This window comes from Salvelinus fontinalis, chromosome 28, assembly GCF_029448725.1.
Source record: "Salvelinus fontinalis isolate EN_2023a chromosome 28, ASM2944872v1, whole genome shotgun sequence".
Taxonomy (NCBI): Eukaryota; Metazoa; Chordata; class Actinopteri; order Salmoniformes; family Salmonidae; genus Salvelinus; species Salvelinus fontinalis.
This window is the reverse complement of record NC_074692.1, coordinates 45,138,422-45,151,245: the sequence shown is the minus strand read 5'-3', so window position 1 is coordinate 45,151,245 and position 12,824 is coordinate 45,138,422. Positions and strand designations below refer to the sequence as shown.

The following is a 12,824-nucleotide window of genomic DNA, read 5'->3' as shown; positions in this document are numbered from 1 at the left end:
CTACAGTAATGAGAAAATCTAATTTGCTGAATGTTATATGTTGCCTGCTGGTGGCTGCTCGAGTTAGGTAGCTCCTAGGCAATGGTATATTCCTGTCCTTGTGTGTGTGTGTGAGGGAAGCTGACCCCCCCCCCAGCCCCCAGATGGTATGTTCCTGTTTGTCTCCCCACCAGCCCCTCTACCCCACCCGTAGTTAGCAGTTATTTCTCCCCTGTTCTCAATCCCAGATGGTATCTTCCTGTCCTGTTGAGAGAGACTGACCCGCCACCACCCCCTTTTCTAGCCCCCAGGTGGTATCTTCCACCAATTGCTGTACCTCACCATAGGTAGGCCTCGCGGTTATATCTGCTGTTCTCATGCCCAGATGGGATATTCCTGTCCTGAATGCCCCCCCCCCCCCCCCCAACCTCAAGATGGTGTGTTCCATCCTGTCCTGTTGTGATGGTGCCTCCCCCTTCCTGTCACCCCCCCCCCCACCCCCCCACCCCCCACCCCGTAGTACCCACTCCACCCGCGTGGTCTGTTGTGAGGCAGGTGACAGGGAGGGGATCAGCTGTGCCAGTCCCTGAAGGCCACCCCACACTGACTGCCTGCCTGTATGCTGGCACACACAGTCCCAAGCACTGCCAACACAGAGCTATGCCTCCAGCCTTCCCTCTTCACCAAGTCTACTGAGCCGCTCTGGATACCACTAATGTCTAAGTAAACGGACGGCAAACAACCAGACGCAGATAACCATTATTCTTTGTCTTCTCTATCGAACATGAAGCACCTTGCTCGGGGCTAAGAGGAGAGGGTATTTACTCGTCTTGGTTTGTGGAATTGGGAGAGTATTATTCTGTGTCTGTTGGACGTGACATCTTGCGATGCTGACTGGACACCTGGAGAAGAACAGTAGGTATGGAAACATTTTTAAAAAAAGGGCTCGGTTGGTGGACGGTGGTGATGAGGCTTGTCTCCGCGGTGACTGGGAGTTTTGTTTACTGCTTAGTGAGCTGTTAGACACGCACAGCGGATTGATTTGCAGGCAACGATCGACGTGAAATGGCTTCTTCTCTGCCGTGTCGATGGAACACCCGGGGAGAAATTGTCAAGAGACAATCTGTGCAAGGAGTGTAAGACCGTCAGAGTTGTTCTATATAGGAGTTTGCATATACCCCATTTTGTCTTGTTTTGTAGTTTTAGTGTAGCCTATAAATTGCTATGATCTGAAACTAAATAATAGCTGATTTCCATTCTTAAGATAAATATTTAGTAGACTTTTTAAAACAACACAACAACTCTTATAGGGCTGAAGCAAGCTTACGTTTTGTAGTTTTGGGAAATTGCATAAAAGCATTATTTAGAGCCATTAAGGCTCAGTTACACCTTAGGCCTTTTCTCCTCAGAGGAAGGGAGACTTTCTGTTTACTAAAGTAAAGCAGATTTTAGAGGCAGATGGCATTGCTCAAGACATGGGTAGAGGATGTATGGTCCACGTACAGTAGGATATGGGTACAGTAGGATATGGGTAGAGGATGTATGGTCCATGTACAGTAGGATATGGGTACAGTAGGATATGGGTAGAGGATGTATGGTCCACGTACAGTAGGATATGGGTAGAGGATGTACGGTCCACATACAGTAGGATATGGGTAGAGGATGTACGGTCCATGTACAGTAGGATATGGGTAGAGGATGTATGGTCCATGTACAGTAGGATATGGGTACAGTAGGATATGGGTAGAGGATGTATGGTCCACATACAGTAGGATATGGGTACAGTAGGATTATGGGTAGAGGATGTATGGTCCACATACAGTAGGATATGGGTACAGTAGGATATGGGTAGAGGATGTGTGGTCCATGTACAGTAGGATATGGGTACAGTAGGATATGGGTAGAGGATGTATGGTCCACGTACAGTAGGATATGGGTAGAGGATGTGTGGTCCACGTACAGTAGGATATGGGTAGAGGATGTATGGTCCACGTACAGTAGGATATGTGTACAGTAGGATATGGGTAGAGGATGTATGGTCCACATACAGTAGGATATGGGTACAGTAGGATATGGGTAGAGGATGTATGGTCCATGTACAGTAGGATATGGGTAGAGGATGTACGGTCCATGTACAGTAGGATATGGGTACAGTAGGATATGGGTAGAGGATGTACGGTCCATGTACAGTAGGATATGAGTAGAGGATGTATGGTCCATGTACAGTAGGATATGAGTAGAGGATGTATGGTCCATGTACAGTAGGATATGGGTACAGTAGGATATGGGTAGAGGATGTACGGTCCATGTACAGTAGGATATGGGTACAGTAGGATATGGGTAGAGGATGTACGGTCCATGTACAGTAGGATATGGGTAGAGGATGTATGGTCCATGTACAGTAGGATATGGGTACAGTAGGATATGGGTACAGTAGGATATGGGTAGAGGATGTACGGTCCACGTACAGTAGGATATGGGTAGAGGATGTCCACATACAGTAGGATATGGGTAGGGGATGTATGGTCCATGTACAGTAGGGTATGGGTAGAGGATGTATGGTCCATGTACAGTAGGGTATGGGTAGAGGATGTATGGTCCATGTACAGTAGGATATGGGTAGAGGATGTATGGTCCATGTACAGTAGGATATGGGTAGAGGATGTACGGTCCATGTACAGTAGGATATGGGTACAGTAGGATATGGGTACAGTAGGATATGGGTAGATGATGTATGGTCCATGTACAGTAGGATATGGGTACAGGATGTCCACATACAGTAGGATATGGGTAGGGGATGTATGGTCCATGTACAGTAGGATATGGGTACAGTAGGATATAGGTAGAGGATGTACGGTCCACGTACAGTAGGATATGGGTACAGTAGGATATGGGTACAGTAGGATATGGGTAGATGATGTATGGTCCATGTACAGTAGGATATGGGTACAGGATGTCCACATACAGTAGGATATGGGTAGGGGATGTATGGTCCATGTACAGTAGGATATGGGTACAGGATGTCCACATACAGTAGGATATGGGTAGGGGATGTATGGTCCATGTACAGTAGGATATGGGTAGAGGATGTATGGTCCACGTACAGTAGGATATGGGTAGAGGATGTATGGTCCACATACAGTAGGATATGGGTACAGTAGGATATGGGTAGAGGATGTGTGGTCTTCATCTTATGGACTTTAGACAATAGCCTGTCTTTAGTTTGTTGAACAGACTAGGAACAATCACAGACCTGAAATATTTGCCCTAAATGATTTCGTCTTTCAATATGTCAGATGAATCCAGTCGTCCACAACTCTAAAATGTAATGCAGGTCCACACATTTGAAATGACAAAATTATATTTATTCTCCATAAGTCCATCATAAAGGTTATTAACATTCATCGTAGTCCGCTTTCATCCATTTCAAGATGTCCTGATCGAAACGTGTGTGTGTGTGTGAGCGCACGCTAGGCTGGGAGCCTGAGGTAAACGATGTGTAAACTCGCTGATATAAAGATGATTATGATGGAGGTGGCTCTGGATGTAGTGTGTCAGGCCTTGTTGACTGAGGTCGTAATAGAAAGGATTAAGCACTCTTGACATCTCTCTCTCTCTCTCAGGGTCGTGTCTTGACTTGCTTGGCATGAGATGTGGGCTACTTCCTGTACGTCCTGGCTCTTACCTCAGGCTGTAGAGATGGCTCTAGATGGATATAACCCGTTTTAGCAAGGGCATTGCCAACTCCATAATGGCACAGATACAAAGATTAGTCCTCATTCTATCTCTGTCTCACTGCCTCACTGTTCAGTCTGCCAGACTGTTGTTGTGACTCGGACTATGTTGTTGTTGTGACTCGGACTGTGTTGTTGATTTTGTTGTTGTGACTCGCACTATGTTGTTGTTGTGACTCGCACTATGTTGTTGTTGTGACTCGGACTATGTTGTTGTTGTTGTGACTCGGACTGTGTTGTTGTTGTGACTCGGACTATGTTGTTGTTGTGACTCGGACTATGTTGTTGTTGTGACTCGGACTATGTTGTTGTTGTGACTCGGACTATGTTGTTGTTGTGACTCGGACTGTGTTATTGTTGTTGTGACTCGGACTGTGTTATTGTTGTTGTGACTCGGACTGTGTTATTGTTGTTGTGACTCGGACTGTGTTGTTGTTGTGACTCGGACTGTGTTGTTGTTGTGACTCGCACTATGTTGTTGTTGTGACTCGGACTATGTTGTTGTTGTTGTGACTCGGACTGTGTTGTTGTTGTGACTCGGACTATGTTGTTGTTGTGACTCGGACTGTGTTATTGTTGTTGTGACTCGGACTGTGTTATTGTTGTTGTGACTCGGACTGTGTTGTTGTTGTGACTCGGACTGTGTTGTTGTTGTGACTCGGACTGTGTTGTTGTTGTGACTCGGACTGTGTTGTTGTTGTGACTCGGACTGTGTTGTTGTTGTGACTCGGACTGTGTTGTTGTTGTGACTCGGACTATGTTGTTGTTGTTGTGACTCGGACTATGTTGTTGTTGTGACTCGGACTGTGTTATTGTTGTGACTCGGACTATGTTGTTGTTGTTGTGACTCGGACTATGTTGTTGTTGTTGTGACTCAGACTATGTTGTTGTTGTTGTGACTCGGACTATGTTGTTGTTGTGACTCGGACTGTGTTGTTGATTTTGTTGTTGTGACTCGCACTATGTTGTTGTTGTGACTCGCACTATGTTGTTGTTGTGACTCGCACTATGTTGTTGTTGTTGTGACTCGGACTATGTTGTTGTTGTTGTGACTCGGACTGTGTTGTTGTTGTGACTCGGACTATGTTGTTGTTGTGACTCGGACTATGTTGTTGTTGTGACTCGGACTATGTTGTTGTTGTGACTCGGACTGTGTTATTGTTGTTGTGACTCGGACTGTGTTATTGTTGTTGTGACTCGGACTGTGTTGTTGTTGTGACTCGGACTGTGTTGTTGTTGTGACTCGGACTATGTTGTTGTTGTGACTCGGACTGTGTTATTGTTGTTGTGACTCGGACTGTGTTGTTGTTGTGACTCGGACTGTGTTGTTGTTGTGACTCGGACTGTGTTGTTGTTGTGACTCGGACTGTGTTGTTGTTGTGACTCGGACTGTGTTGTTGTTGTGACTCGGACTGTGTTGTTGTTGTGACTCGGACTATGTATGTAGGCTAGTAGGTGAAGACTCAATAGCAATTTTTTTTGGTCTCTGCTGGGACATGCATTTGAGATTGCTTCATGTAGGCCTAAGCCAGGCCTATGCCAAACCTTTACGGTTTCCAGGACCCAGACCAACCCTACTGCTGGATTTAAAATGGTGTTTTCATGAGGAATGTATAATGACTATCTTGTTACTGAATCTGACCAGGTGTACAGTTCCATTGTTGACACTTGCTTCATCGAAAATGTGTATTTATCATATGATGTTTGGAATTCACAGATTTTTGTCAGCAGTTCTAGTTTTTTTTTTGTTAGTGGATTTTCCAGGCTCCTCCACCATCCCTTGACTAGTCTGTCCTGTCACAGCAGAGATGTGTTACTGTGGTTACGTCACAGAGGCGCCGTCCCAAATGCTACCCTATTCCCTAGTGCACTGGGCAAAAGTAGTGCACTATATAGAAAATAGGGTACCGTTACTGTGCACTGCATAGGGAATAGGGTCCTATTTGTGACGGAGCCAGAGAGATCTCCAGAGGAAGCCACACAGTCCCTTTTGAAGAGTTGTTAGGCCTAGGCTGAGTCTCAAATGGCACCCTATTTCCATAGGGCTCTGGTCAAAAGTAGTGCACCATATAGGGAATAGGGTGCCATTTGAGACGCAATAATATTTTACCCTGGACAATGCCTTCACTTTATCTTACAGGAGTTTGTGCTAACTGCTCTTTGAGAGGTTTGTTGAAGCTGGCATCCTTCTAGGAGAATGCCTTGGAAAAGACTGAAGCTGGCGTCCCTCTAGGAGAATGCCTTGGAAAAGACTGAAGCTAGCGTCCCTCTAGGAGAATGCCTTGGAAAAGACTGAAGCTGGCGTCCCTCTAGGGGAATGCCTTGGAAAAGACTGAAGCTGGCGTCCCTCTAGGAGAATGCCTTGGAAAAGACTGAAGCTGGCGTCCCTCTAGGAGAATGCCTTGGAAAAGACTGAAGCTGGCGTCCTTCTAGGAGAATGCCTTGTAAAAGACTGAAGCTGGCGTCCCTCTAGGGGAATGTCTTGGAAAAGACTGAAGCTGGCATCCCTCTAGGGGAATGCCTCAGAAAAGACTAGAAAAGAAGAAGAGTCAACATTCCCGGAAGGCCTTTTGTCTTGTTGTTCACTTTCCAGGCTGGATCTCAAATGGCACCCTATTCCCTACATAGCAAACTACTTTTGACCACAGCCTTATGGGCCCTGTAGGGGACAGGGTGCCATTTGGGACAAGCCTCCTATTGTCAAGCCTATTCCTCTTCTAAAACTCTTCAGCTGCATGTAGCCTAGTGGTTAGAGCGTTGGACTAGTAACCAGTAGGTAGCCTAGTGGTTAGAGTGTTGGACTAGTAACCAGCAGGTAGCCTAGTGGTTAGAGTGTTGGACTAGTAACCAGCAGGTAGCCTAGTGGTTAGAGCATTGGACAAGTAACCAGTAGGTAGCCTAGTGGTTAGAGTGTTGGACTAGTAACCAGCAGGTAGCCTAGTGGTTAGAGCATTGGACAAGTAACCAGCAGGTAGCCTAGTGGTTAGAGTGTTGGACTAGTAACCGGCAGGTAGCCTAGTGGTTAGAGTGTTAGACTAGTAACCAGCAGGTAGCCTAGTGGTTAGAGTGTTGGACTAGTAACCAGTAGGTAGGCTAGTGGTTAGAGCGTTGGACTAGTAACCAGCAGGTAGCCTAGTGGTTAGAGCGTTGGACTAGTAACCAGCAGGTAGCCTAGTGGTTAGAGTGTTGGACTAGTAACCAACGGGTAGCCTAGTGGTTAGAGCGTTGTGCCAGTAACCAGCAGGTAGCCTAGTGGTTAGAGCGTTGGACTAGTAACCAGCAGGTAGCCTAGTGGTTAGAGTGTTGGGCTAGTAACCAGCAGGTAGCCTAGTGGTTAGAGTGTTGGGCTAGTAACTGAAAGGTTGCTGGATCAAATCCCTAAGCTGACAAGGTCAAAATATGTCGTTCTGCCACTGAACAAGGCACTGTTCCCCAGTAGGCCATCGTTGTAAATAAGAATTTGTTCTCAACTGACTTACCTCGTTAAATAAAGGTTAAAATAATATTAAAATAATGTAATGCCACTGTTCTGTTGACCATTGAATTTGATTTGTGGAATCGGTTGATTGTGTTCTCCACGGTTAAGGAAGTGTTTTAGTCATGACGAGTAACAACTTCCCGTCAGCTTTCACTGAGGACTGACTTCTGGAGTTCATTGGTTGTGCTTCAACTAGGTAGGCCTGCCCTCTCACTTTTTTGTAGCTAGTTGGCTTTAAATCAAATCAAATGTATTTATATAGCCCTTCTTACATCAGCTGATATCTCAAAGTGCTGTACAGAAACCCAGCCTAAAACACCAAACAGCAAGCAATGCAGGTGTAGAAGCACGGTGGCTAGGAAAAACTCCCTAGAAAGGCTAAAACCTAGGAAGAAACCTAGAGAGGAACCAGGCTATGAGGGGTGGCCAGTCCTCTTCTGGCTGTGCCGGGTGGAGATTATAACAGAACATGGCCAAGATGTTCAAATGTTCATAAATTACCAGCAGGGTCAAATAATAATAATCACAGTAGTTGTCGAGGGTGCAGGCTTATCCTGGAAAAGTTAGAATGACCAAACTGGTGAACACTTTGTACATTATTCAGTGTTTGTTTGTTTCAATTCAATATCGTTTGTCTTTTGTTTCTTCATTTCATTTGGAATCCCTCTTTTCATTCACAGGATTAATTAGGCTGCTATCCCTAGATATGTAGGCTTATTATGTAGGCTTTATTTCAAATGCTACCCGGTTTTGCAAGTAAAGTCCATTGAGACTGTCATAATGGATACTTGGCTTTTAAAAGGTGACTACACTTCCTGTTTTGGCCTAATTTTAGATTTGGTTCTGTAAGAAATTCTAGTGGCCATGACTGAATTCAAAAAGGAGATGGTTTCAGGGTGTGGTTTGATGTGGGTGTCTCGTGTGTGTGTGTGTGTGTGTGTGTGTGTGTGTGTGTGTGTGTGTGTGTGTGTGTGTGTGTGTGTGTGTGTGTGTGTGTGTGTGTGTGTGTGTGTGTGTGTGTGTGTGTGTGTGTGTTGGTGTGTGTGTGTTGGTGTGGTGTGTGTGTGTGTGTGTGTGTGTTTGCTTTTGGAAGAGTTGGACAAATGTATTTCTCCAATTAGCGTCAGCTGGCTGGTGTGTGTGACCGTGACAAAGTTGGTTTAACTTTGGATAGCCTATCTCGGGCTAGTTAGGAATCGTCCGAAATAAATTAAACAATGTAAAATGACACAAAAAGAATCAGTCCAAAAAAAAGTGATTTTAATCAAATGGAACGACCCAGCAGTCTCCATTAGTTGGCTTTTGTCTTTCCATTGTCTGCTAATGAGGTAATAGAGAAAGGATTGAAGTGGGAAAAAAACACCTCAGGAACCTCATGACAGGAAGAAGGATATTTGTAGTCCGTAGGTATGTGCATCTTTCCCTTTTCAAGACGATTTGATGATGTACCGCGCATTCGGGGAAAGTATTCAGCCCCCTTGACATATGTTCCACATGTTGTTACGTTACAGCCTTATTCTAAAATTGAATAAATCGTTTTTTTTCTTCCTCTGTGGGAAACATCGGAGTCAACAAGGGGGTGGGGGGGGGTTCAACTCAATATTAGGAACGTGTTCCTCTCGTTTGGTATACTCAGTGTACACATTATATATTTTTAAGCAAAACTATGGCTGATGGCGAACCTGAATAATCCAAAGAAACTATTTTGAGGAAGTGTATACTGGCTACGGCATCTCAACATGAACAAACAGTACTATTGGTGCTTTTTCTCTCGTTTTTTCAAGCGAAGGTCTTTTTTAAGTGTGTATAAGAGCACACTCGTTGTGCTAGGTACCAGCCGGACCGAAGCACGCGGAAAGCCTTCACGGTCTAATGACTATAGCCTGTTATCAAACAGGCCAACTCCTGTAATGAGGAGTCATCTTGAAATGCCATAGCCACTTCCTCCAAAATATTTGATTTCGATTGTTCGGGTTCGATATCAGCCATAGTTACATTATACTGCCTCCAGTCTCACGTTACATTATACTGCCTCCAGTCTCACGTTACGTTATACTGCCTCCAGCTAACGTTACGTTATACTGCCTCCAGCTCATGTTACATTATACTGCCTCCAGCTAACGTTACGTTATACTGCCTCCAGCTAACGTTACGTTATACTGCCTCCAGCTAACGTTACATTATACTGCCTCCAGCTCACATTACATTATACTGCCTCCAGCTCACGTTACATTATACTGCCTCCACATTACATTATACTGCCTCCAGCTCACATTACATTATACTGCCTCCAGCTCACATTACATTATACTGCCTCCAGTCTCACGTTACATTATACTGCCTCCACATTACATTATACTGCCTCCAGCTCACGTTACATTATACTGCCTCCAGCTCACATTACATTATACTGCCTCCAGCTCACATTACATTATACTGCCTCCAGCTCACGTTACATTATACTGCCTCCAGCTCACATTACATTATACTGCCTCCAGCTCACATTACATTATACTGCCTCCACATTACATTATACTGCCACCAGCTCACATTACATTATACTGCCTCCAGCTCACATTACATTATACTGCCTCCAGCTCACATTACATTATACTGCCTCCAGCTCACATTACATTATACTGCCTCCAGCTCACATTACATTATACTGGGAGGCGCACTTTAATGATCAGTTAAGATTGAGAATTTAATATAGTAGCTCTTTTTAAACCTGGCCATCCAAACAGTTTTTAACATGTGATTGCAGCTACTCTGTATGCTGTCTGACAGGTGGTATTTACTCTCCTCTAACTAGTCTCTGTCTGACAGGTGGTATTTACTCTCCTCTAACTAGTCTCTGTCTGACAGGTGATGTTCCTCTCCTCTAACTAGTCTCTGTCTGACAGGTGGTATTTACTCTCCTCTAACTAGTCTCTGTCTGACAGGTGATGTTCCTCTCCTCTAACTAGTCTCTGTCTGACAGGTGGTATTTACTCTCCTCTAACTAGTCTCTGTCTGACAGGTGGTATTCCTCTAACTAGTCTCTGTCTGACAGGTGGTATTCCTCTAACTAGTCTCTATATGCTGTCTGACAGGTGGTATTCCTCTAACTAGTCTCTGTATGCTGTCTGGCAGGTGGTATTCCTCTAACTAGTCTCTGTCTGACAGGTGATATTCCTCTAACTAGTCTCTGTCTGACAGGTGATATTCCTCTAACTAGTCTCTGTCTGACAGGTGGTATTCCTCTAACTAGTCTCTATATGCTGTCTGACAGGTGGTATTCCTCCAACTAGTCTCTATATGCTGTCTGACAGGTGATATTCCTCTAACTAGTCTCTGTATGCTGTCTGACAGGTGGTATTCCTCAAACTAGTCTCTGTCTGACAGGTGATATTCCTCTAACTAGTCTCTGTCTGACAGGTGATATTCCTCTAACTAGTCTCTATATGCTGTCTGACAGGTGGTATTCCTCTAACTAGTCTCTGTCTGACAGGTGATATTCCTCTAACTAGTCTCTGTCTGACAGGTGATATTCCTCTAACTAGTCTCTGTATGCTGTCTGACAGGTGGTATTCCTCTAACTAGTCTCTGTCTGACAGGTGGTATTCCTCTAACTAGTCTCTGTATGCTGTCTGACAGGTGGTATTCCTCTAACTAGTCTCTGTCTGACAGGTGATATTCCTCTAACTAGTCTCTGTCTGACAGGTGGTATTCCTCTAACTAGTCTCTGTCTGACAGGTGGTATTCCTCTAACTAGTCTCTGTATGCTGTCTGACAGGTGGTATTCCTCTAACTAGTCTCTGTCTGACAGGTGGTATTCCCCTAACTAGTCTCTGTCTGACAGGTGGTATTCCTCTAACTAGTCTCTATATGCTGTCTGACAGGTGGTATTCCTCTAACTAGTCTCTGTCTGACAGGTGGTATTCCTCTAACTAGTCTCTGTCTGACAGGTGATATTCCTCCAACTAGTCTCTGTCTGCCAATTTAATTCCGCACAATTATGTAAATTAACCTATAGACCGACATGCATGACCGTTAACGGTTAACCGTTAAACGTCCCTACTTTTGACTTCTCCCTGAAACCACAGCTGGTTGGGTAATGGGATACTAACTTACTAGACTTTACTATGACGTGACCTCGTTCTCCATGCAATTCATTAACAAATGAGATGAGCCAATAAGTTTTGGAACGAAGCTGTAAAAGCTTCTATGCCCATTATTGAGAGAGGATAAATAAAGGAAAGCGAGCTGATGTAAGCAGTAATTGGAAAAACCTGATTTGGCTGCAAATGGTGAGAATTAATTAATGTCTAGGCCTTTTCTCTTTATTCTGAGTCAGGAAGTAGAAGGACTATAGAAAGTCTCTCCGAGGGCCTCCCAAGTGGCGTAGTGGTCTAAGACACTGCATCGCAGTGCTAGCTGTGTTACTAGAGATCCTGTGTTTGAGTCCAGGCTCTGTCTCAGTGGTCTAAGGTACTGCTTCACTGTGCTAGCTGTGCAACTAGAGATCCTGGGTTAGAGTCCAGGCTCTGTCTCAGTGGTCTAAGGTACTGCTTCACTGTGCTAGCTGTGCAACTAGAGATCCTGGTTTGAGTCCAGGCTCTGTCACAACCGGCCGCGATCAGGAGACCAATGGGGCGGCGCACAATTGGTCCAGCATCGTCCGGGTTAGGGGGAGGGCCATTAGGGATATCCTTGTCCCATCGCGCACTAGTGACTCCTGTGGCGGGCCGGGCTCAGTGCACGCTGAAACCGTCGCCAGGTGTGTTTAGTGTTTCCTCCGACACATTGGTGCGGCTGGCTTCCGGGTTAAGTGGCCATTGTGTCAAGAAGCAGTGCGGCTTGGTTGGGTCGTGTTTCGGAGGACGCACGGCTCTCGACCTTCGCCTCTCCCGAGTCCGTACGGAAGTTGCAGCGATGAGACAAGACTGTAACTACCAATTGGGTAGAAAAGGGGTAAAGTGAAAAGACTTGGCTCCATTGTTTAGCCTCATCGTCACGATGTAGTTTAACGTCATATAGCCTAGGCCTACATTCTGATGTGACACCGTCGTACAGTTAACCCTGACTGGGGTGATCATGGCTTTTGTTTAACATGTCCTGAACTGACCCTTCCTAGACATATGTTTTGGTTTGCCATTGAGTCATTGATTGTCCATAATCTTTCAAACTAAATCTCTGGATCGGCAGGTAGCCTAGCGATTAGAGACGCGAGCCTGCAACTGGTGGGTTGCCAGTTCGAATCCCGGGTCCGACAGTAAAAATCTGGTGGGAAGTAATCTGGCAACCGGAGGGTTGCTGGTATCAAATCCGGGTTGGCATTTCCTGCCATTGTGCCCTTGATCAAGGCACTTAATCCCCCCCCCCCGACAACAGCTCCCCGAGCGCCGCAGTGCCCAGTGTCAGCCTTCTACACCTCTCCAAAATGTGTATGCATGTCTTTTGGAGGCAGGGCTTAGTCTGTAATGGGTTAACATTGAACAAACATAAAACTGATTTAGGCTTCATTCACAGCATTTCGGGAAAGAACAAAGAATTTGCTAATGAATTTACTGACTATAAACGTAAACCTGTCAATTGAAAATAAACCGAAAATTCATCACATGTTGGCGAACTAAAACCTAGGCTACGTCTTA

At 45.2% G+C, this 12,824-nt stretch overlaps 1 protein-coding gene across 1 annotated transcript in view; it reads left to right on the top strand.

Annotated features, from left to right (window-relative positions):
• Nucleotides 1-543: 543 nt before the first annotated feature.
• The window catches only part of wdfy3 (WD repeat and FYVE domain containing 3), a gene marked incomplete in the record, with an annotated part of 271,946 nt that continues 259,665 nt past the window's right edge, over nucleotides 544-12,824 (top strand). Inside the window, 1 exon segment of the mRNA XM_055887856.1 lies at nucleotides 544-898. Coding sequence (XP_055743831.1) covers nucleotides 867-898 — 32 coding nt within the window.